This window comes from Pezoporus flaviventris, unplaced genomic scaffold, assembly GCF_033815535.1.
Source record: "Pezoporus flaviventris isolate CSIRO_AGI_PZ_B2104156 unplaced genomic scaffold, CSIRO_AGI_Pfla_v1 ptg000015l, whole genome shotgun sequence".
NCBI lineage: Eukaryota > Metazoa > Chordata > Aves > Psittaciformes > Psittacidae > Pezoporus > Pezoporus flaviventris.
The window spans coordinates 9,068,248-9,095,071 of record NW_026892563.1 but is presented as its reverse complement, the minus strand read 5'-3'; the positions used below and the strand labels follow the sequence as shown (position 1 = coordinate 9,095,071).

General features: G+C 34.9%; 1 protein-coding gene across 1 annotated transcript in view; it reads left to right on the top strand.

Annotated features, from left to right (window-relative positions):
- CFAP47 (cilia and flagella associated protein 47) overlaps positions 1 to 24,067 on the top strand; it is a 291,486-nt gene extending 267,419 nt beyond the window's left edge. The window contains exons 62-65 of the mRNA XM_061454415.1: positions 3,636 to 3,807; positions 5,260 to 5,421; positions 14,394 to 14,562; positions 23,784 to 24,067. Coding sequence (XP_061310399.1) covers positions 3,636 to 3,807; positions 5,260 to 5,421; positions 14,394 to 14,562; positions 23,784 to 23,993 — 713 coding nt within the window. The 3' untranslated portion in view covers positions 23,994 to 24,067. The remainder of the gene's footprint in view (positions 1 to 3,635; positions 3,808 to 5,259; positions 5,422 to 14,393; positions 14,563 to 23,783) is intronic.
- Positions 24,068 to 26,824: the final 2,757 nt, after the last annotated feature.

The following is a 26,824-nucleotide window of genomic DNA, read 5'->3' as shown; positions in this document are numbered from 1 at the left end:
AAGATGTTCTTGACCATTAAGCTTCCTTTTATTTTTTCCTTTATTAATCTTGTGATTCACTTTTGCTATTCACTTGAATATTTACTTGAAAACTATATTAAAATGATCTAATCTACTCCACAGTAATGTATTCTATCTGCTGCTGCTTTTGCTGGTAATGAATAACTGCATACTTAATGTTCATTCCCTTCTGCCTGCTGAGTTCCAGCAGTGTGTGTGAAGACTCAAGGAAGACAGTGGAGAAGCAGGAAAAGGCCAAGTGTCAAATGAGTGCTGAATGGAGCTGTGAAGAAATACTTTGTTTTTTAAACATAGCTGCTTCAGTAATCTTGCATACATAAATGTTGCCTAAAAGCATGCTACCCTTTGGAAGTTTTTATTTACAGAAAGGAAAACACTTAAAGACTGAGATGAATTGCCTTGCAAAACAAAAAATATTTCATGCTTTTAAAAAGATTGTCTTGGAATAATTACCTAAAAAAAACCCCAAATATATTCTTTGTCCTTTTCTTGCTTAAATAATGCATAATATTGTTCAGGAAGTATGAAGAAGTAATATATTTATAATAGGAATTTCCATTCCCTAGATGTACCAAGATGTGTATAAATAGTATGCTTATATCTTCCCAGTGTTTGGATTGATAAATATCTCTATGTTGTGTCAGATGTGGCTAAAACTCTTCCTGCTGCTCCCTGTTTAGAGAACAGAGGTAGATTAATTGGGGTATACTTTATATCTGCATGTGTATTTTTCAGTTTGCATGAGAGAAAATAAAAATTTTACCTGGACTAAACTGGAGAATTTTTAAAAGAAAACTGGTGAATGAAGACATACAAAGTGCTGGGCTAAAAAGGTGTCCTGGGTTCAGCAGTAGCAGTCACTTTTCTTCTTCTTAGTAGCTGGTGCAGTGCTGTGGTTTTGACTTTCAGCCTGGAAACAGCGCTGACAACACTGATGTTTTTAGTTGCTGCTCAGTAATGTTTAGTCTGACGAAGGACTTTCTGAGTCCCATGCTCTGCCAGGGAGGAGGGGAAGCTGGGAGGAAGCAGAGGCAGGACACCTGACCCAAACTAGCCAAAGGGGTATTCCATACCACAGCACGTCATGCCCACTATATAAACTGGGCACAGTTACCCGGAAGGGTCAGATCACTGCTGGGGTTGGGCTGTGTATCAGTTGGCTGGTGGTGAGCAGTTGTATTCTCTTCCCTTGTTATTTCCCTTACTATTATTGGTTGTAGCAGTAGTGATTTGTGTTATACCTTAGGTACTGGACTGTTCTTATCGCAACCTGTGGGAGTTACATTCTTTTGATTCTCCTCCCCATTCCTCCGGGAGCGAGGGGGAGGAAAGGGGAGAGTGAGCTAGCGGCTGCGTGGTTCTGGGTTGCTGGCTGGGCATAAACCACGACAAAACATCAAGGCATATTTGAACTGTATGCCGTATTGTGTTTGGCATTACTTTAAAGAAAATATTAATTCTGTCTCCCGTGCTTTATTTATTTCACCATTTTAACTGAAACTGGAAATTCTAAGAGTTAAGAGAACTCTGAACATTTGGCAGTTTGGACAAATTTCCAGCCATGAATCATGGGATTTTTTTGGTGGTAGTTTTGTTGTTTTGTTTTGTTTTGTTGTTTTTTTTTTCCTCTAGTTTCTTCCAGTTTGTTTAGGCAGAATGTGTATTGTGAAATTGCTTAGAATCAAATATTAACGTATTCATAGAGGCTTCCCATAGTATGATAATATAGCAGTCTTCAGGGCAGCTGTGATAAACATCTCATTACATTTTTCTTTCTTGAACAGTCCTAAACAAAATCAACAGTGTAGATCAAAACCAGCTAAGTGACCAGCATAATGAGGCTTTCAAATATTGACACTTATAAATGCGTCATCTTTCCTTAGGTGTTGTAAATGTTAAAATATTTTAATTAAATACACAACTGACAAAAACAACCTGAAGCTGAAAAAGATATAAGTATTTAATTGCTTTTGACTAAAACATGGTATATGCATATATCAAACCAAAACCAAATGTCTTTGGATACTACAGGCAGCATGGAATTCACGATATTTTCTTCCTAGCACATACAAATATATAATAAGCTTTTCCTGAGTAGCATTGTGCGATATAACTGCTAAAAGACACATCTGCTGAACAGTTGTGATTTTGTCACTGTGGAATGTCCCACATGATGTCTTCTTTTCTCTCCCATGATAAGTTAATTTTTATGTCTGAATCTCCATGCTTTGGTATTTGGAATCTGAATGCATGGCATAAATGTTATATTTTTCAAATAGAGAAACAACAAAGCATGGAATAATATAGGATGATCTCAGGAATTTTATTAAATGTAAAAAAGTATTCATGTTTCATTTCATTATTACAAAGTACATTTATTATAACAAAGCATAAATTGTACAAGTGCCTGTGTGAAGGATCCATTTTAAAGTTGGAAATGTTTCAATATAAACTGCAAAATTTCATATGGTTAATCTGTGTGTAACAATAATATTGGTAACAAAAGTTCAAGCTTCTTGTTAGTAATGAAGTAGGAAGAAGGTATATGTACGTTTCAGAAAAGGAGAAAGGACTACAAGCATAAGAAGGCAGCTCCATACTCAAACTTGGGTAGCATTACAGACTGGTAAAATCAAAGTAAGCTCTGTTCAACTATCTAAAAGAACATTGTCCTTTGGAATTCTTATATATGTAGTCTGTATTTTAGAATTCCAAGTTGGAAGGATTTGGGAATTATCTCTACCACCCTATAGCCAGCATATGTATACAGGGAAGCATACATAGGAGTTATGCACAGCGCACATTCTATTAAGCTGTGCAAATTAAAAATGTGCCCTGAGATACATGTTCATAATAAAATGAAATCTCCTGTAGGATTTACTGAATGTGTTAAAAGACTTTTTATCCATAAAAATGTGTAAAACTTTTAAATAAATTAGCCACTTGAGATTGTTTTCCTCTTAGAAATGCTCCCTTCTGTGTGCAAATTACTATTGTATGCTGAATATCACAGGAGGAGACACTTCCTTCAAGAAACTCAGATGTTTATTCTTATGTCATTGCTACTTGGCCTTTTCATAGCTGCCACAGGGAATAAAAAGAGGCTCCTAGTGACATCTTCACTATTTTTCTGTATTCTGTTTCTCAGGCACACAGCCATCAATGGCACTGTTGTCCTTAATATTGTTTGTTTTGCAGGTTTTTGTTTGGTTTGGGGTTTTTGTTTTTTGTTTGTTTGTTTGGTTGGTTGGTTTGGTTTGTTTTTGAGATTTTCCTCAACAGCATTAGTCAAATAGCTTACATTCATGCAATTTTCATTTGACTGATGAACTAGAAATAGGTCACCATAATGCAGAAGTGGTTGCCAGAACAATACTGCTACTACTGGTCACATCTACTAAGTAAGTTTTTCAGCTTTCATTTTGCTGGAAACTATATAGTCTGTCATATGAAGCTGGAAGTTTTTGTTATGCAGTCAGGAGCAAATCACTCAAGCTTTGGATTTCTACTGGGTTTACTTATTTTTAGTAATGAAAGAATTGTAGCTACTAGCCAGCCAACTGTGTGATGCTAGGGTGCGCACAGACTGATATTTTTTCTCTTGTATCATTTAGGTTTCTCTACAACAGAGGAATTTCTGTATGAATTGCAATATCAATCAAATGAAATTAAATCTCAGCTGGAATCTTTGGTTGGTATGCATCTTGTTGAAAAAGAATGGGATACAGAATCCAGAATCGCAACACTGGTATTTAATATAGTGTTTGCACCTAACAAACCAATGAGGTAAGCTGTTGTTCCTTGTTACCAAGAGAATATGTAATAAAATACTGTATGGTCACACTTAGCTATGTAGGCATCTCCTTGCATTTTTTTCTTCATTTTGTTTTCACCTCAAAGATCTATTATTTTAAGTTTTCTCACTTGCTGCTTCTCAGTATGGTATCTTTGGTATTAAAACTGACAGTGTTTCTTTTTGATGTCTGTGAGATGGCCCTGTTGAGTTACTGCATTAGTCTGTGTGTGCATCAATTCATTTCTAAACATTGGAGTATTGAAAGACTTTCAATAAAAAGTAGTTATTCTAAAATTCATGGAAATTATGCAGACAAGATGGTCTATCAGTCTTGAGAAAGTTTTCCTAGACGTCATGTGTGCATATTCTTTGGCTGAATGGGATTGTTGAATTTGAAATTAGCCTCTAGATCCCCAGTAACAACAGTCCACAGGAAAATATTATCCTCTTTTATAGCTGTGATATGAAAAATTATGGATTTGCTTTGATTTACATTATTATCCCACCTCTTTGAAAAGAAGCTGTGAAAGGGGGATCCTTTCAGAGAGAAAGAAGTTGCACATTCCTTTTGAAGCAGTCAGAAGTGTATGGGGAAGAAGTTGGAAAGAAGCTTCAGTAACATGCAGGCACATGATAATTTCAGATGCTCAACATTACGAGGAAGATTACAGTCACTGCCAAATATTATAGGTTGCATGCAAAGAAAGTATTTTTAGGATGCTGGAGGGAGCTCTTATTTCCGGTAGCCCAAAAGATAACTGAACAAGGATCAAACCTTTAGGAATGACTATCCACTCACCCCATGTACTGTCAATTTAGAGACCTGTTTTATTTCTACAGTTTCCTTCCTTATTTTATTATTTTGTTTTGTTTTATCTTTTTGTGCTTGAGACTCATCAGGCTTCATGTAGAGGACTCAATAACTGCAATTAATTAGGTTCTTTATCTCAAAATCTACAGCACCAGCTGTCTTCTTAGAAGGTCTGAGGATATTAGATTCTGAAGTTTTTCTAAAGTACATGAACCTTTGTCAGATATATTTGATTCCAATATGAACTGTTGAAATATTCTGGACAAAATTCTCTAACACCACAGTACATAAAGAACAATAAGTAAAAATATTGAGTTAAATTTGTTTAACTCAACAGAGAGTAAGCAGAAGAAACAAATTTCGTGGGTGTGCCAATTATTTTGCTTTAGTATTATGTCCTTTCTTGTATTTTGCTGCAAATATTGAGTACTGTTTAGCCTACATTCCAGTCTAAGTGCAACTGATACATACTATGCCATGAAAAATTAAGAATGTATTCCAGCTAAAGCTGTCTGTATTTTCATTTTACTGTAGTATAGTTCTACACACTCAAAGCTTATTTGGGACATTAGTTTACTCAGTTTATGTTTTATAATGTTTTTCCATGTGTTATTCTATCTGAAATTTTAAGGAATGAAGCAACTCTTGGAGTACAGTACACTGCAGGAGGTATTTGGAAGTTTCCATTGCTGTTCATTGCTTTGGAGCCAGAAGTGGATGATATCATCAACATTGAAGCAGTTGGCCTGAATAAGGAATCTATAGTTGGCTTTAAGCTTACAAGCCAGACAAGGTAAAAATACTTATAATAAAGTATTTATGCAGTTTTCTGAGGCTAGAACCCACTCTCAAACATCAGATAGGATAGATCTGAGAAACAGAATCATAACTGGGATGCAGCTATTTCATCATCAATTTCAAGTGCTGCATTTTATAGATAACAAATGTGATTTTGAATCTATACTGTAGAAAACAGAAGCATACTGCGTTTAGGCTCTTGCCTCTCAAGAGGAAATTTATGGAATAGATTCAAATGCTTCTGTCATGACTTCAAAGTTTTGCCCTAAAATGCCTGTGTGTGTTAAAATGTGTAATACAATGTTCAGGAAGGTATGTTGTGATACTAAAGGCTACTATTAAAACCTTCATGGTTTTACTATGTACTTCATACTTAAACTGAGTTAAAAGCAATTCTTCACATTGTGCTTTAAAAAATTTTAAATGTGCCATTCTTTTTAGAATATGTTTGGTTTATTATGAAAGCATGTTATGAATTCATCTCTACTCTGCCCTTTCATGGGATAAAATAACAGTGCCATTCTTCAGTATTTCGTTATTATCTTTTTTAAAAGTCCTGCAGAAATATCTATTAATATAATTTTTATATACTTCTCATTCTTTTCTCTGAGTTTCATTTCATATAGGAAATTCATAGTGTCATTTGTATCCAGCAGAAAGCTAAGGAAGAAATTGTCTGGTACTGATAGATAAGTTTCAAAATAGTAAACAGTGAAATTGAAGGAATCATGATGCTTACAATCTAATTAGCTTATGGAAGTTTTCTAAGTATTTTTTTTCCTTTAAATTAACTATTTTTACTATGCATCTAGAAAGTGTGCCAGAGATACTGATTGACAGTTAATTATTATTGTAGACACATGCTTTTGTGGTATCCCCAGCAGGAAGTGTCCTTTGTTCCAGATGATTTTTGTTTTAAGAGTTTATTTCCAAAAGCTGTATCTCTAAGATGGACAGTTGTTCCAGCTTTCAGATGGCTGTCCGTGATGATGATTACTAAGGATTCTGAAAAATGCTTATACCACAGTGTTCAAATTAACAGTTTCAGTGGAATAGGCTGTTTCAGGAACAAAAATGAAGCAATTGCTCTGGCAATACTGTAATCTCCTGGTAGGTGTTTGATAGTAGTGAAGAAACCTAGTGCTCTCCCAAAGGATGTTATAAAACCTCAGTCATTACAGTTATAAAAAGAAGGAGCTATGATGGAAGACAGATTCTCTTGTTTCCTTTAACTAATTTCCAACTTTATTTTACACAAGGTTTCCCCCCATATATTTCAAATACAAAATGTAATACTTGCATATACTGAATAAGCTCCATGTTGTAAATAGTGCCAACAACTGTTCTGCAAGTTTTATACTGCTTTATCTTGTCTCTGACTTCCTTACAGGATTTTAGTGGTGGATGTTTCATAATAGAAATAAACCAGCCAACCAATGTTTAGGATATTGGATCTGCAGTTTAAAGCAATTACACAAGAAACCAGCATACTGCAGATATAATTTAATGCTTAAATAACTCAAATTACTTAGATTAAAAATTAACACATGAAATATTAAATTACGGATTGAAAGATTCAATTGGGATATGAAGTGTCATCCTATAGACCTCCCCTGATAAGAATGATCAGGCCTTTGGAGTTTTTTCAAGTAAACAATTAGCAGCACAATCACCTAGAGAATCAGTTCTGGTACTTAAAAGAGATGCAGGGTTTTTTTCATCCTGCATATAGATATTTTCTGTCTTCCTTCCTTCTGCTGGATAGTACCTCATGGCACTGCTACTTTGAGAGTAACTGTGGTGGAAATAAAGATGTAAGTCTGAGTAACCTGCTTGAAAGTGACTCTGCAGCTGTTTCTCCATCTGCTATTTACAGGACAGAGTTGCACAGCATTGTTGAGAAGATCTATACATCTTTTCAGGCTAGCAGGGTACATAATGATGCAATAAAAAATACTTGTGCATCACATACTCCCCCAAAAGTCTCAGTAGCTTATTTAGGACAGATTAGGCTTCAGCCTGAATGAGGATCTTCAGTGATTCACAGAGCACCTTTGGTGACCACTACAAAGCTGTGACATCACTGGGTTTGGCTTTCTTTTTCTTTATAGCTATTGCAACTCAGATGGAGGTTTCTCCCTTTAATCTCACCCCTCCCCAGCAAAATTGTCAATGTATGAAAAATATTGCAGACTGAATTAATGATATTCCAATTTACCCATAACAACATTTGATGTAGTTGCTTCAGGAATGATAAAGTTACAAATGCGAGGTAGTCACTATGCTGTTGACAATGCTAACAAAATCACACAATAATTTAAGATCTGAGGGTCCATGCAAATAGGTAATGCACACTCTTTTAAAACATTTAAACTTGACATAAACATACTCCCCAAAAGCAACAGCCTGGTATCTGCTTTAATAAATAATGAAAGACACTGAGAATGCAGCCAAACAGCTTTGTTTGTATGAATAAAACTAAAATATATTTTAGTTATAAATAACTGTCTGCACCTAGGACAGTTCTGATATATGAGTAGTCCAATCTTTTACTTTCAGCTTTAAAAATTCAAAAGGGACATGGTTGAATGGTTTCCTGTAATGGCATTAAGCTTGATTAGAGTCAAATCAGCAGATTTTTCTTGTTAAATAAGAAAAATCTGCCACTTTTTAAAATTTGTACATGACCTTTCTTGTCATAAATATAGGTTTAATTCAACACCATCTGAAATCGTTGGCAACATTTCTACTGAAGTAATCGGCTTTGATGCAATCCTCTAATGTTTGTGTTAACATTAGTGTTTGCTTTAATACCAAACGCATTATTGAATGCTAGTGGTTTACAAAATTGTAAACCAGGCAACAATATTATGAAAAAGAATAGACAGAATATTCCCCTTGAAATAAAAATTATAGAAACTTAATATCTAGCTCAAATTATTGATCCATTATTCTATGCCAATATCTATACTTGAAACATAGACTAAAAATTCCGACAGTGGTGCTTTTCTTAAGAAAACCTCTCCATTCTGTTTTTGTTTTACTGAAAATAACTTTTAACTGTATTTTTAATCAATTATGGTTTGGGATCAGAGCATTTGTATTCATACAGAACTGGTTCTTGGAGAATATCTTTTACTATATGTTCCAGTACTATATAATCCAGCATTTTAACAGATTTATTTGTACATGTTAAAATACTGATATTCAGCTACAACATAATGTTACCTTTTTTTTCCCATTGCAAATACTACAGTAGCCAACATGAAATGTGGATAGGTGCATAAGAACACCATGTTCACTTGGCAATTTTTTGTAAATTACATTATTTTTGAATGTCTAGTTAAGATGGTGGAAAATTCTCTCCTGTTCATTCTATCTGCTTATTTCTCATACACAGAGCTTCCTTTTGCCAATGTAATTCTAGTTTTCCTTGTTAGTGATTGTTTCAATCACATATTGCTTTGAATATACAGTAAAATTTTATCCATCCTTCCGTCCCAACCTCTCATTCCAATCCTGTGTTTATCACAAGCAGGGTATTTGTTACACTGAGAAAATTTCTCAGATGAACTCAAGCTATGCTTCAGAAAAATACACTTAGTAAGCATCTGCTATCACAAAAGCAAACAGTGTGGTATCAATATGGCCTCCATGGAGAGCTATCTGCAAAATCCAAGGATGCACTCAGTTATGGAAACAGAGCAAGAATAAAGAAAAAAAAAAAAACTGGGGGGCAGGAGAGATGATAAAAAAAGTGAAATTAGGCTTTAAAATGACTGCATGTGCAGACTTATTTATCTTAAACTACTTTTCACATTTTAAACATCACTGGATATTTTTCTTTATTTCTTCTATGCACATTTTCAAGCACATAGAATGAGCAATCAAAACCATTCCTTTTTCACAAAAAATTGATTTGAACGCTTTCTGAAGAAGAGCGAGCAACCCATTTTTTTTTCTGTGTCCTCCCCTAATTATGAAGGGAAAAACAAGAACGTATTTACAGTTACAACTTCAAGAGAGATTCCTGTTTTGCTGTAATTACTGCTGTATTTCATTAGAATTACCATGAGCCAGAATTATGTATGCTGCAAGAAAATTCATTCATTAACTCCTCAGCACACGTACCTTCTCCCTCACCCTCTCTCACACATTGCTGTGCATGTTACAGGCCTGGATTCCTATGCCAATCTCTTTCTAACCAGTTCTACAAAATCCTACCATTAATCTAAAGTTGTAATTAGACTACTTTATCTTAGCATCTTCCACATAGTGGCAGCTGCAAAGAACAAATGTTGACTGAGCTGTTTTTTTGAGTCTGAATAGAGACTAGTGGAAAACACTGATAATGGTACACATGCATCAGAACTTCTAAAAAGTTATGATCATCCTTTCTTATAATACAATACCTGTCATGTCTCACATTTAGCCAGCTGTATCTAGCCATGTCACCTGGACCCCTTTCAGCAGAAAAAGTCAGTTTACCAATCTGTAAATGTAGTAAAGCTGTGTAGAAGAGAATGAAGGGTATTAGACAGAAGTCTTAACATTTTTGTGAAGACAAAAACCTATCTCATGATTTGATTTTACAACATGTACACAACAAAAGTGGTTATAGTTGGTAAAGCATTCCCTGATAGTCATTTGTCATTCAATGTTTCTTCATATTTTTTGAAAGTCCTTTAATTCTGAAGCAATCTTTCCAAAGCTATAGAGTGATAATTGGAGTTAAGCCTTTTCTCATGTACAGAGGTCAGGATTTATAATGGTCAAGTAAATGACAGTTGGTTTTGGTATGAAATCAATTTTTTTTTCTATTGACTTTTTTTTTGGTTGCAAAGAAATTATCTAAATCATATTTTCACTACTAATTTTGTAAAATCTGGCAACTGCATTCAATTAGTAAGTTTAAAGAACTTTACCGTATAGTGACTTGAATTTCTTGTGTCATCCAACAGATGTGAACTACAAATTATAAGTGAGTTTAGTTATGATTAAGTGCTTTCAGAATCATATTGAAACATTTTCAAAGTGTATCCCCTTGTTTGCTTAAGTAGTTGTGCACTTTACAGATTAAGACATTTTGTTATTCATTTATTGAAAAAAACTCAAAAGATTTGACCAAAAGCACTATGTGTTGCTTTTTATGTATAGTTTGCAAAATGCTTAGTTTTGTAAAGGAATATATCTCTATGGGAATAATTTACTGCTTCATTAGTTTGAGGAAGACAGGAGTAAATATTAAAGCGATTTTGAGCCTTAATTTTATAAAGACTTATATTTTTAGATTTGCTGGGGATTTTATAAATTTTGCAGTGAGATCACTCTGGAACTATAAATTTTAAGGCTTTCTTTAATTGAAGAAATAAGGTGCTATTCTTTTTAGTTTACTCATTTGAAAATTATTTAACATGAGAACACTGGTGAGCACTGACTGCTATTTAAGAAAAAGATTGAAGGAGGAATTATAAATATGTCTGTTAAACACTAGCTCAATTTCCACTCTTCTCAGTTACCATGATTTATTTGTCCAATTATTATTTAAATTCAAATTAGTATTTACTCTTACTCAGTGTTTGCGTAAGGGCAGAGTTCACATTGTCTGATAGCAGTATCTAATCATTATGGCAGGAGTTATGGAACATGCATGTTTAAAGACGCATTTGCTTTCTCTGGCTTATATGGCCTTTACCCTTATATTTACTAATTCATTTGTGCTTGGTTTTTATGTGTTTTCAAAATTGTACACATCATTAAACTTAATCAAGTTTGTTAGTATCTGCCACCCTTGAGTTAAACAAAAGCCTCCTTGGAAAAATATACACTATCTCATCACTGCCCTTCATGGGTGAGAAATGACAAGCCAAACATTGACTCAAGAGCTGATTTACCTGAAGCAGTGATCAAAAAAGATGAATTAATTTTTAATTATTTTAAACCACATAATTATTATTTTTTATTATACACTAAATATACAGAAACTGAGAACAATAATATCTGAAATTCAGGTGATATTCTCAGAATTTTATTTCCAGCTTTCTCTGTGCTATAGAAGATGAGAATGAGAAAACACTTTACTTATATTAGTGAGCTAGCCAGGATGCCAAATACCTCTCTGATGTGAGCATCAGTGAAAACACTGCTTTTTTTTTTCTTGAGAGGACATCTTTAGATACATTTTTAAAACAAAAAATCATGATTTATCAGTACTTCAGGGACTATGAGAGGTTCCTGTTTCTGACCATAAGTTTTCAATTGCTTGTTCTTGTACTCCTAGCCATATCTTCATCAGTATCCCTGCTGGCCTATCATATTACTGCTGTTCATCTAGTTTGCCAGGATCGGCATAGCTTCCACTTTGGAGGAACATTTTGCATCCAGTAACTTGACTCTTTCATTGAAAACTGCTAGGCTTTGGGAAGGAAGAGGAGGAAAGGAATGGAAGGGGAGATTTTAGGTGTTACTATATGTGTTCATTTAAGTATGTATGTGTGTATGTGTGTATATATTATTTTACTCAACGCAAAGAAAATTTGTAGCTGCCTCTAGTACCTTGTGCTAATGCTGTCAAGAAGCACACAGATTTTCTTTAAAGCTTTTTTATTAGTTTTTTTCCATTTTTCTTTATGAAAAGAAAAATAAAATCATATAGATTATAGCTTTTAGATTTTATCTAGAAAATACACAAAAGCTGAAAAGGACAACACAATAACTTTGTTTTTTCTTTGGCTTGGCATATACATTGTGTGGAAAATTATAGATCAGGTTTCTGATAGTTTCATTTTAAATTATCTGGTCCCCTTGTCAGGTCTGAAATGATAGCTTTTTCTCTTGTGTATTTTCTGACTAACTGTTTTGAGGTATTGTTTATGGTCTCTGAAGAAAACTATTGTTGCATCACACCCTTCTAAGATGAAATTTCTGCAGGAATATAGTCCTTACTTTCTTGTCTTTTGCACAAGTAGCCTGTCCCATCTCCTTTAGCATCTCATCATTGCATGTGTAGCCTGTCATGGTCTTGTGTGTCTTGTGAAGAAACAAAGAGACTAAACATGGGAGATAAAGAAAGTGCTGCCTTAAAACGTTCCTAAATCTAGGTTATGGGGCAGTGACGTTGGATGGGAAGACCTGTGTTCAAGTCTTTGTTTCCAGAACCAGGGTTTGAATAGTCATCTCAAATGTTTTTCATGAGTGCGTTATTCTGCTACTCAGTCTAAGAGGCATCACTTCTTTTCCATCCCATGTTCCTTTGTGTGTAGTGAGCATGCTCTAGGCATTTGGAGCTGAGCAGTCCTTGTAGGAAATACAGGTTTGAAAATTCAAGGCTGAGATGGCACAGATGAGATGTGGCTGCACATCTTTAGGCACCATGAAAAGAGATTGTCAGCATAAGTTTGATGTCACAGGATTTGAAGTGTAGTTTCAGACATTCAGTAGTTTTGCCCACCTTGATGTCACCTAAAGAAAAACCTAAGCTGAATCTGCTAATGCACACAAGTCTGATGGCACTGATAAATATCAGTTTAGGGGTGTTTTTGAGGAGGCAGAGGTTTTTGGCTCCCATTTTCTGCACTCGCACTCTTTGTTCCTACAAACTTAAGAGTGTGACCTTTTTTCCACGAGAGCATATTGAATGCAGGAAAACCTTTTGTAAGAACATATTCCAAAGGAGATCTATTTATAAATAAGATGCCATAGACTCACCCACAGAATAACACTGAATAACACTTCCCCAGGAAATGTGGGACATTTCCACAGAGACAAGAATTGTCAGAAAATATTAAATTTCACTTCTTTGTGAGTATTTTCTTTGAAAAGCAGTGTTGTTTCTGTTTTGAGAATCCATAAATAGATTTGAACAGCTTTTCTTTGCAATGCTTTTAGTTTTTCATTTTCAGGTTTTATAAAAAAAATGCATTCCCTCTGTGCACACACCATACTTGCCTTGCTGTACTGTGGCAGGGTGTAGTGGATTATTTTTTTACATACTGTTGTTGATTTCTAGTTTCAGTTTCTTTTCTTCTCTTTCTGTCCAGACAGTGATACAGTTGTCCTCAGCAACACATGTAAGAACTAAAAGGAGAATTCCTGACTGGAAAATACGTGATGAAACACTTTATGGCAAGGAATGCCTGAGCAACTGTGATAGACAGGTTTAAGTCTGGGATTGTCCTAAGATTGTTTTGAAGTCCTCAGCCACTGCCTTTTCCAGGAATAAGACATTTTCTTTGGGTGCAATGGTACTACCATGAAACCAGCAGTTAGACAAGATCCGCAGTACCTGTGACAGAAATTCTTTGAGATGAGATATACAGTAATATTGATAGAGGACCCTAATTATTTTTTTTTGCAATATCTTAAAGTATTTAGTTTATGGGATATGGAAAATTTGGAAAATAGTGATAATATTATTTTTCATATGTTTATTTCAAGGGTTTCATAATTCCCTCCCAGCCTAGTAACACTCCACTAGATTACAAATTTAGTCCTAGTCATAAAACTTAATAAAATGGATGTCTTATCAGTTTTATTTAGTAGAGATTAGACAAGTGAGGGGCTTTTAATAGACTTGGCTTTTCACTCTTATATGGAATTTTTTTCTATCACTATTATTATATCTTTACAGGTCAGATGATTCTTTTCTTTCTAGTGTCAAATGCTGTGTTTATTCTGTAGTGATTATAATATTTATATTAGCATGTAAGTATGTTTGAAATGGAAGACCCGTATGCAGATCCCTGTGTATAAAAATATAAATATATATTAATAAGTCTAAATAATTACTGTTAGTGTAGTAATTTTTATAGAATACTTGTTCTGTAAGTAAGAATAATAGTAATATTCTATATGCATTCTGTGGTCTGTCAAGTTTCTGAGTCATGCCATGTGGTGGCCTCTTAGATTGTAGATATATTGTAATAAGATACCATAAAAGGCTCAATAGGCTTCTTGGCTTTTCCACAGGTACCCAGAGCCATTCACCGCCCACTTCCTGTCAGGCAGTGATCCTGAGTTCAGTGTACTGCCACAATCAGGAGAACTTCTTCCTGCAGGCACTGCAGGAACCCATATAACAGTAGGATTCAAGCCAAGGATGTACAGCAAGAAGCATAAAGCAACACTTGTGATCCAGGTAAGCCTTCCTTAATGCAATACGCAAATATACCTTCAGATGCGGGAGGAAAAAAACAAATCCTATACAAAAAAGCAGCACTGAAATGGACAAATGTATGCACTGTAATTATTTTACTACTCCTTACAATGGACAGAAATTAAACTAAATTTCAAAAATTAACTCATTACAAGCTGGGAAAACATATATTTTAATTCCTATGTTATCTCTTTGCCATCAACCTCAGAGAGATATATTTATCTTGGTGTGTTTGCCCCCACTCCATAGGCAATATACCAAAAGGATTTTTCACAGAGAATCAAAATAATCATGTTAAGAACTGGCGGAAAATATGTAAGTGATGGAATACATGAGGCCTAGGTTATTGATTATACCTGCATTATACCTCCTAGGATCAACGGCATTAGAAACTAAATACTAAACTGTAGAAGGCAGAATTTCAGAACACAAAGCTAGAAATAACTTTTTAAATACAAGCCTCAAAATAATCAAAAAGAAGTGGTAGCCAAGTAGCTTCTGTAAACCTAAACATCAGGAAAATTTTGGAGGTATTTATTCCTTCAGTAGTATTAATTCAGCAGGAATTAATTTTTAAGTTTTAAGTCAAGTCATTTTTTAGGAGGAAATTGTTTGTCTAAAACATGCTCTAGCAGCAAACATCCCAAACTCTACAAATCACGCTTTGCACTTTAAATCTCTTCACAGCATGCTGGCAATGTTTTCAGGCTACTATACTAGAAGTGAGACAGCAATATTGATTTAAAAACCAAGACGTTCAAAACAAAGTTGATAAAAAACTGCAGTGTTTTATCTCTCTGAGTGACAACCTGTACCACAGTGAATAAGAAATCCAAATCCTGGAAAAAAAGAAGGTCCTTTAATCCCTCCTACTTGTTTTCTTTTACCATATTAGATATTTAATTAATGCACTCTTTTTACATAATCATCAATGATGCTGATCACTCTTTCATTTGAAAAAGGAAAGAATTGACTGAATTTATCCCATGTTCTTTTATATTTACATAATGCTATATGACACATCTACAGAGCTCAGAAACTTCTAGTATATTTCTGGAACTAAGCTGTTTTTAGGCATGACACGTGTAAATTTACTAGCCATGTTTGTCTTAACTTTCTTCCCTAACAAATCACTTTAACATAATAAATTTGTCTGGAATGGGATAAATGTGATGGTCAAAGATTATTATTAGTTTTCTAAGTACTCAGTCAGTAATCCAGAATTTCCTTTTAGGAATTTATCAGTACAAATGGGCTTTGAGTAATTGAAATTTTAGCCTACATTGAGTCACACCTTTGTCTCTGGTTTTGATCTAGGCAGATGGCTCTTTACACCTACACCTTTAGTACTGTGTGTGGGTGTAGGAAGTCACTCACACGTATTACATATATGTATCAGATCATATCTTGTCCTGTGTATTCGTGTCTCTTCAAAAATACTTTGAAGCCTCTTAATGCTCTGTCCTGGGTTCAGCAGTAGTAGTCATGTTTGTTTTTTTTTTTCTTTGTGCTAGCTGGTGCAGTGCTGTGTTTTGACTTCCAACCTGAGAACAGTGTTGGTGAAGTCAATGTTTTCAGTTGTTGCTAAGTGATGTTTACCCTGACCAAGGACTTTGTGAGGCTCATGCTCTGCCAGGGAGGAGGGGAAGCTGGGAGGAAGCAGAGATGGGGCGCCTGACTCGGGCTAGCCAGGGAGGTATTCCATACCACAGCACGTCATGGCCGGGGTGGGGGGTGACTGGGAGTTACCCGGAAGGACATGGGGCTTCAGGGTGGAACTCGTCTTCTTGGCCGGTGGTATCGTATTCTCTTCCCTTGTTATTTTCCCTTATCATTGTTGTAGTTGATAGTTGCGGTGGTGATTTGTGTACATTGATTGCTGGACTGTTCTTGTCTCAATCCGTGGGAGTTGCACTCTTTCGATCCTCCTCCCCGTTCCTCCGGGAGTGGGGGGGGGGGGGACACGGACCTCGATTGTTGTCAGCTCGGCACCACTCACTGGGAGTGAGTGAACAAGTTACCTGACTGGGTTTAAACCAGTGAAATTTGGACCAATATCACACCATCACAGATTCTAATTGAAGTATTTTTTCAGTGATATTTTGATGAGGCTTGTGTTCTCTTTGCTCTTAGAGATAACCTTTTGTGTACAGCAGTACTTCCCCCTTTCCTCACCACACAGGCTTTCATTCCTATAGTTCTAATGTAAGCCAGAGCATCTGTGACCATGTGTAATTCTGCTGCTGTGCCTCAACATTGACCTGAAGTAAGACTCAATGACATGTTGAGAATACCAGATACTCATTTCTGCCTTTCTTGTTGAAATTAGTTTCATTAGTGACCTAAGGGAGACAGACTTATCTAGATGGCAAAACTAGTATTAAATCACTCTTATTTGGGGAATAATAATGGAGGTAGTGAAATGCAATTAATGTTAGACCTAACACTGAAGAACCTGTCTTGTACATATACTTTCTAGCCAATATACTGGCTGAGGCTTTGGGCTATTTTTAGAAAAAGTGGTGAAATTTCTTTTCTTTAACAGTGTTGACTCTCTGATGCTGCTGTAGTAAAAGCCTATAGCACTCTTGCTATGAAATTTCCTTTGCATTTCTGAGGGTAAAATCATAGTCCTAACAGAATATATTTTTATTATTAAATTCTTTGAATAGTGAGCAGCAGAACTGTCATTTCTGTGTGCTTCAATGAACAGTGATAATTAGGCTGTAAAGAAGCAGAGATGACAGTGTAAATTGTTTGGTTTATGCTGGTCATTACAATTGTGTTGTAAGGTAAAATGGGAGGTAGAATTATGGAGAAAGTCTTCTTTTTCTCATTTGTTGTAAACATTAAACCCAAATTTTGTCCATGCAAATATTTTTGTTTGGTTGCTCTGCTGAAAACCCAATCCTGATGAGTTAATTAGCGTTAAGAAAATACAATTTGGCTTTACCAGAACGTAGTGTATACATTTTATTAACTGAAAGTATATATATAATTGAATGTAGCCTAAAATGTAGCCTAATTTATATTTTCTGCGCACAAATCAGTGTAGTTTGTGGCATATTTTGCAGGTTCTTTAAGACTTTATTTTAATTCATGAATACTTAAAGTAAATTTTATCAATGGCAGAAAACATTAATTACTTCACTGAAGCAATTAAATGTTCTTTAATGATCATTAAAACGTCTGCTGTCCATCAACCACATATCAAAACAATTAAAATTAGACAATTACTTGAATAGCTGTCAGGAATTTTCATTATGCAGAAGTGACATTGAAAATATATTCAAAAATTTCTGTAGATCAAAGAATAAAAAGCCGGTCCAGAAAATAGTCATGCTTGTTTCTGTAGCTCTGAAAGAGAACATTATGACTTAGTTGAGCTACAAGTAAGAAACTGTGGATGCCAGAGAGGGACTCTTTATCAGGGACTATAGAGATAGGACAATAGGTAATGGGTTAAAATTTACTTAAGCAGGGGAGATTCAGGTTAGATATAAGGAAGAAGTTCTTTACTGTGAGAGTGGTGATACTCTTGAACAGGTTGCCCAGGGAAGTTGTGAATGCTTCATCCCTGGCATCACTCAAGGCCAGGTTGGACAGAGCCTTGGGTGACATGGTCTAGTGTGAGATGTTCCTGCCCCATGGCAGGGGGGTTGGAACTTGATGATCTTAAGGTCCTTTCCAGCTGTAACCATTCTATCATTCTGTGATTGTATGAAACAGTGACACGGTGCCTGGAGAACATTTGTAAATAAGTGTTATTCCAGAATAAATTTTCCACATTGATAACAGCCTTCATAAACAGCGCAGTTCTAACTGAAAAAAAAATAAATGTATTTCCACTAATGATAAAATAATAAAGAGAGCATGCTGCTTAGATAAGCTATAAACTGTTGTGGAAAGAAGGACTTCCTCAGCTGTGCTGACATCTCAGAGCTAGGCTGTGATGTGCTGGTAAAGCTGAAAAGAAAACCGACAGAGCTTAGGGATGGCAAGGTGCAGCTGCAGGAGGGGCTGATCATGCACGGCTTTGCATGACCTGCAAAGCCTTCCTGGGGGAGGAATCACTGCCAAGTATGAGGCAGAGCATCCAGGAGGCTGGAGAATCCTTGGAAAAAGTATTGAAGTTGGCCTGCAGTTAATTTTCTTGTACTGTGATGAATTTGGATGGAGACCCAAGCAATTGCTTTGTAATTTATGGGTGAGACTTCAGAGATATTCTAAACCAGAAGGCACATGAAATAAGTCTTAAATGATAAAATAAGCATCAGAGTGAACCAGATTGTAGGTAACATTATAAAGCTCTCCAGGAGTCAGGCTTGTGCACCTTTGTTACTGAATAATCACTAACTTAGCCTATGGAAGACAGCATATCAAAACCATTTGTCATACAGTTCTGGAAATAAATGATGCAGTGTGCAGTCACAGTACCCAGGTGTGACTTCTTCTAGGCTTGTCTATGTGGACTTGGGTATCTTAACAAATGGTACTACTACATATTCAGTAGCTTGGTGAAAACATGTTTTACATTGTTCCTGGCAGATTTTTCAATGAACATAGTTTAACGTGTTTCTAAACTGTATCTCTTAAACAGAATGAACAATGAAAAATGTTACCAAGTTAATAGGTAAATGAAATATTTTCATGTTAAATAAGACATCACCTCTGTCCCTTGCCACTGGTTGATGTTGACCTGAGTTTTATCATTAAAAGTACAGACACAGAAGGTTCATTACAAGCACTGAATGTAGTACATCCTGTAATCAGTAACACTGGATCTTGAGTGCAGAAGCAATACTCAAAATTTTTGATTCACAAGAACAAGAAAAGATTACTTCTCTTATTGACACTATCATTATGCCAAAAGATGATAGCAATATGGGACCCATTGCTGTTTGAGGGCATTCAGACCATTTTCAGTCGACGGAATGGCTGATATTGATTGTATTACACCTAAGCAATGCTGTGAAACATCTAATATTTGAACAGCTTAAGTCAATTAAATCACCTTATCTCTATCTGAAAATGTTCCTGTAAGTGAATAAAATGATTGTTAGCCATCGCCTTTCTCTCCTTTCCACCACTCCAAAAAAGTCTGAAACTTGATCCGTCATCCATCTTTTGCTTTGCTAGAATTTATCTAACCTGGAAATCCAAAGCAGCAGTTTCAAGGCACTTGCATGGATACTGAACTTGGTAGACTTACTCTTGCTGCAGTTCTCATATTGGTTAGAATAGTTGATGTAGTTCAGCAGTACAGCTTTATCCTGAGGAAAATAGCTATGGCTTCAGCAGCATTTGAAAACCTAATATTTTGCCCTGGAAATGAAATATTCTGGTAAAATAGACATTTATGGGTGTCTAAGGTTTTCTAAAAATTACTGAATTTAGGTTGTCTTGAAAATTACTGAATTGTAGGTGGCCCATTGTGCTAAACAAAATTCTAACCCAAGTCATGTTGACAGTTACAATAACTTTTCCTTTCTTATAACATTTGTTTACCCCTTTAGCAGAAGTTGCCGAACTAAATGAAGAGTATTTATTTCAGTAAATCAGTACACAAAAGCACAATTTTTTCACAATGACTGTCTCCAACTGTCTTGGAAGATAGCACATAATTTACAATAGATGGACTATGATAATAAGGAGTCCATATTAATAATCCATAATCAAGATAATAAGTAATTCTAGCTTGATCCTACCTAACGGCTTCATGTGATAATGCCCACAACATTTTCTTCCTTTCCATCAGCAAAAAAAAACCAATCTCTCCTGCCACAGAATGACATCTGATGCAGGCTACAGCAGCCACCCAACAGGCAGCTTTTTTTCACCAAGTCAAGCCACAAACTTTTTTATTCACAGAACATGCAACCTAAGATATTTATACAGAAAAGAGAAAGTTAGCAAAAGGTTATTACTACCCAGAAGGCTGTATCTATTGTTTGATGCTGATGATAAATGAAGTTGGGAGGTGGCAAAGCTGACGACTTTTGTTTAAATCCCACTTCAAACAATTACTAACACTCTATACTGTAGAATTACAGTATGTGAATTTCATGAAGAGAAATCATTTTTTAGTAACTTGATTCTCATTGAAGCTGTTGGTTGAAAAACCTCTTAGATCTTTTCTCTGACCTTGAAGTGATCAATGAAGATTCACATACAGTGAACATGACCCCAAGGTTAAATTTTCTTTAAACTAAATTGTTCATCTCACATACCAAAGAAAGATAAAGCATTTCATCTTGCACTAAAGTTAATGAAACAATTAGTTAACTTTGGAAAATTATTTACTTCTCTTAAATCCTAACTTTATGTTTGGACATAAGGTACTGATGTTGGTTCATATCACACCTGCTTTTGATGGATTTTATCTTTACAGTCAATGGTTACTAGATCATTTTGTAATATTAAATAAAATCGAGAATAAAGATGAGTTAATCTTCCTGTTTTACACAGGGATAATATTCAATTTAAAGTAGATTTTTATTTTAGCAGTATAGTAATGAAAGTTTAAAAAGCTTATGCATGCACGGTGAAATATCTATTAAGATCTCACGCTTACTAATCTTATTTGAATAAGGCAATTCATTCAGCAGACTATGTAAAATCAGTACTGCCAATTTTAAAGTAGAGGTTTTAAAAAATGTTTCTTTAAAAATACACAGCAAAAAAAGTCACTTATGCTTTCAGCATTATCACAGAAAATATATATATTCAGTTACCAAAATACTGGTTAAAACTAGTTGTCGAACCAGTAGCACCACAGTTAGAGATCCATATGGTGATGACATTTAAGAGCTGTTAAGAGTATGAATCCTATAGTGAAATAGTATAAATTCTGTATAAGTACATGGCAGAGAACAAAGCCTGTGCCAAAGGATTTATAGTTTAATGGTCTGAAACTTGTTCCTGTTGAATAGCTGAAATATGAATGCGAAATTGTCTGCAATGATATCCCTTTAATATATAGCAATGACAGAGTAACAATCAAAACAATATGAAGGAGCATATGAAAGATAACATAGGTAAACATCATAAATTCAAACTTTTCCAGTGGCAAATATGAAACTGATATTTAACAAAACTTAATAAAGTCAGAAAGCCACTTTAACATTTTATTCTCTTCATCATGTAGTTAAAATTATGGAATGACTGTAGAGAAAAACTGCAGAGAAAATTAGAGATGGAGAAGGTTGACTGCTCTTCATTATGGCTTTTGTAGCGCTTTACCTAGGCCATGATTAATTGACAGAATGCAACAAATAACTAGAAAAATATACACACTATGCTTTGGAGGTGGTTGATAGTGTTTATGCGATATGAAAAAAATGTGATCATTTGTATGGATGTTGTTGCTCCTTTCTATAGGCCAAATCTGCTTGGTGTACTGACATGTTCAGCAGCAAAGCAACAGAGCGCTCAGATGAGAATGAGCAAATGGGCCAATAACCCAGCCATGTCAGAAGCTGAACTGTTAACTAAATGCTTGAGGGAAAAACTCATGAGCTTTGAGGTTGACTGTTGCACTGATTTCCAGATCGATCTGGGAGTATTTGCAGTTTTTGTTTCCACGAATGAAAAATGACTGATGGTAATGGTTATATCTACAAATGACTGATTGTTCTTAAGGATTAAATTAGTTTTAAATGAGAGATGAACTACATAAATCACAAATGTTGTAATGATAAAACTTTGTGGCTGGAAACAGGATAGAAAGGTGATCTTACAAGCGATGTCAATGTCTCTGTAGTTCAACACAGCATGATGCAAAAGCCTAGCACCACCAAACCTCCTGTAGATCCATAAGCAGCACAGCTGTGTGATTGCAGTGCTGAGCCAGATGAATAAAGGCAGATTTTGAGAATTTGTAAATATAAATTGTTTAGCGTGACTTTGCTACTTTGAGGCTGCAGAGTCGTAGTCTGATGTGTTCTGTGTGCTGTGTATGTATGTACTATGGACATGCACTGTTCTATGTTTTGTATTAAAAAAAAAATCACTTTATGAATATATTTTAATATATGTATATCATGCCATATTTTTTACTCAGTCTTCTTACAAGTTTTGGCTTGGAAGCAAAAAAAGGCTTCATAAACAGAAAAGGAAGACATAAAACCTGGGATTTCTAATTGCTGAGTGTGAAGGAACAGATAAGAGTGTATTGCTGAAGTGGGCATACAATACTTTTTCTTTTTCTTGCATAGTACAAAGCTGGACATAATGACACATCATTTGAGGGTTTGTAATACTTGTGGTTTTGTTTTGTTGTTTCATTTGTTTTGTTTTTTAAAGAAAAGGAGAACAGAAAACTAAAAACCATGACATAAAGACATAAAGACGGGAAAATGCTAAAGGCTTGGAGGAAAGACCTGCTTTCAGGAATTAAACTGATACATTTGGAGAAAAAAAAAAAAAAAGACTGAAGGTTCTGTAATAGTTGCACACGGTTTTTAGCAATCAAAATTGTGCTTTGGGACACAAAAGAACATGAAAAAATATACAGCAGTGTAGCCTTAATATGCATCGGAATAATACTCCTTAAGTATAGATAGAAGGGATATGTAGTAAGAGAAAGAATCACGTACTCAGAATCAAACACTCAAGCATTACAAGACATGACATAGAAACATATGCTCTATTCCTAGAGACAATTTATAAACAGAGTGCAAATGAAGAGTGTAATTTTCAATTCTCATAAATATGCTTCAAACTAGAGATTTCAACATGAAGCTGCGATTCTCTTGTGCATACTCAGAGTCTTTTTCTCTTAGTTTCACTCATTATTTTTATGCAAAAAATTCCACCATTTAATAATACCATTATTATCAATACCAGAGCTGCAATTAAATCCTACAGTATCAACCTGAGGCTTTTATATTGTACTATGGAACAATTATCTTTGAAAAACATATGACCTATGGGGTTTACTAAATAAAAAAGGAATTTTAGATCAGCCAGGAAGTTAAATTTCTCATCTTTGTTGTTCCTAGTCCTGATTAAAGTTAAATCTGATTTCTGTTTTCTGTGTTCCAGGACTACAATTCTTATTCTGTGTTATTCCAGTACCTTACATGGAAAAGCATAAGTATCTTTTGAAATCAATGTAGCATGGTAAATCACTGTCAAATTTTCAAGGTATTTGATTAGTGATTTTTTTTCTTTTCCCCCTATGTCTCTGTTCGTTATTCCAGGCTCAATCAATGCAGTGGACATATGAAATTAATGGACTGCCTCCACAGAGTATACCACCGACAAGTCCAGCAAAAGTAATTTCTACTAGAAATTACATAAGATCAGCTACAGTTCGACAACGCAATTTTTTACGTGAAAATCTGAAACTTACAACCACTGCAGTATCCTCACCAATTAAGGGTTCACCTTTGGTCCTGAGAAAAAAATAAAGAAAGTTATGATCTGTTATTTTTTTGGTGGGGGAGGACACTTTTGTCAAATAAATTCTGCAGATAAAAACAGAGTGTGGTTTTTGTGGTGTTTTTTTGTTTGTTTTTTTGTGGGGGTGTATATTTTGTTGATTTATTAGGTTTTTGTTTTTTGTTTTTTTTTTACGTCAGATATAATATGCATTGATGGTATACTTTATATGGAAGATTCAGAGTGCCTGAGCTTTAGTAATACACTTATTTTTCTATGAGGAATTTTGGATGCATCTCTAATGGTTTATGTATATCTTACAAATACCAGCAAGTTCCAGTATGAAGAATCTTTGAGTTGAAAAAAAAACCCTTGGAAATTAGGGAATTCAAACTAATGCTTTGCGTTTGAAGGGTTATTAGTTTAGAAAGACTTTAATAGGAAGATTTAATGAATGTTCTGTGTGATGTTCAACATATTACACCCATGCAAACCAACCAAACAAAGCCAATACCTGATGTTTTTCACAAAAAAACCCTTGCCCAAAGTTTGCAGTATTTTGCTAAGGTGAAATGTTTTTCATGTCATATGTTTAGACCTTGAGTGCCTTTCAGATTCTCTTAGTTTGTCAAATTTAATTAATTATGACATCTTTGCTTCTTTGCTTTGCCTAAAACAAGATCCTGATTTATTAAGCCCATAACCCTTCAAAATCCTAGATAATTAGAAGTAATAGAGAGAGAAATAAAATATCCTCCCTCAGTATTTTTTGTGTTGAGTCCATGTTTAGAGAGTGCTTTAGAGTACCGAAATACAGAAGGCTATTAAACATCAATGAGGAACGGAGCCAGATTTTACTTTGATTTTACTTTTTTTTTTTTGAAATAAACAGACCAGAAGTGACTTCCACCTTGAGTTTTCATTTCCATTCTTCCCATTCAGAGGTGACTCTAGATGGGTATTCAGACTTTCTTTGCTCCTGATGTAATGTGGAAAATTAGATCTGTTCAGAGATGCTTTGTAAGATCACTGGATGGGAAACACCTGCCTTCATTCTTCATTGAGATTTTTTTTCCTGAATATACTAATAGAAAGTAAATTGTATTATAGCCTTTATTTTGATGGCAGGATGGTACTTTAAGAAAAAATGGCTTCAGACATATTAATTGCTTTCTTGGTACAAATACAGAATGAGCATCATTGCTCAGGAATGGGGAGCCTGTGAACAACCTATGTAGGTTAGTGTAAATGAGCACCAATAAAACTATTTTACTGCAATGTGCTCAAGGATTTTGTTTATGCCACACATTTTAGAGAAGCTATTACAGAAAATGGAACATATAAAACAGCAATGGCACCATTTAATATCTCCTTTTAAATGCAGTGTGCCTCATTTTGGTCAGAAACCAGGTAATCTGAAGCAGGACTAAAATCTTCCTTACAAATTCAGTACACCACACAGGAAAGATATTCTCATTAGTGATATCTGGTATATATGTAACAGGCATTAAGAAGCTATTGAAAAATTTATCTTAAATGTTACCACAGACACAGCTAGATTTCATAGGAAGGCTCTATCTGCCTATATAATGGAGCATTTCCCTGACTGAAAGGAATTAGAAGTTATGGATCAGACATGTGGAATGGTTTCACCACTGATTAGTGGTGTTCAGGAAACATTTCAGTGAGAAATTTTCTCTGTCAAAAGCTTTGTTTTCCTTCTTTCACTTTCTTTTTAAGTTTTCCTTTCCTACTTAAGAGGACACTTATTTGCAAGATAGTCAAAACTGTAATTCTACCAGAGATGGATTAGCACATGGCGTAAAGGTGAATTACTTAACAATTAAATGGTGCTCACTTGACAGATATTATTTCACAATTTGCTTGCCTGCACTTGCTGGTACATGTAGTAGATGTTCAAATTTTGTCATACATTTCAACATCAAGAAAATCCATAGGCAAATATTAATGCAATAAAAAATATCAGAGGGTTGGGTATTTTTTTCAAATGTACAGTTTAATTATACTAATTATCTTAAAAGAGGAAGGATAATTTATGCTTTCTAGACTAGATGTCAGGGTTTTTTCAATGGGGACAAGGTCATTCATGAGTTAGGCAAGATATGCCATCATCAGTTGAATTTGTTCCTACTATCAAAAATGTATTTCATTTTTATCATTTCTGAAATCTTTTAATCAGAACTAAAATATATCTTCTGATATCAAGAACATACTTGCAAAGGTGATTTACATAAAGACAATTGTATCTGTGTGGTTGTAATCTGCAGAGGAGTTTAACTATTGCAGATAGGTCTAACAAATATGTTGCAGTTAAGGCTCAGGTCTAAAAAAAAAAAGCAGTCCACATTTAACTTAGAATTCATTCTGGATTACTATTTATTATCATAATCATCTCACAAGGAAATGGGAGAGAATGAACACAGACTTGAAGTTATGGCTTTTGAAGAAGTGTTCACAATGTTTTCTATGCCTTTATGCCGTAGCAGAGCAGCCACTAGCTGAAACTGGAGGAGGAAAAAATTTAACATTGTTTTTTCCACATTAGAGCACCCTTCGAGATTCTTTTCTTCTGAAAAGTATGGGAAAAGGACATTCTCCCTTCACTTTAATCTGCACAGGTATAGTAGAACCTCAGGGAAATGGGGAGATATTGGTTATTACTGTAAATAATAGCTCTTCCTTTCTAATTGCTGATTTTTATTAGACATCTAAAATTATTTCTATTGACCCCATGTATGTATTTTGATATATATAAGTATCGAAATCACAAAATAAGTTTTTCAAAGTCAATATGACACTTAAAGCCAATGTCTTCATTGTAGTCTTACCTGACACACGA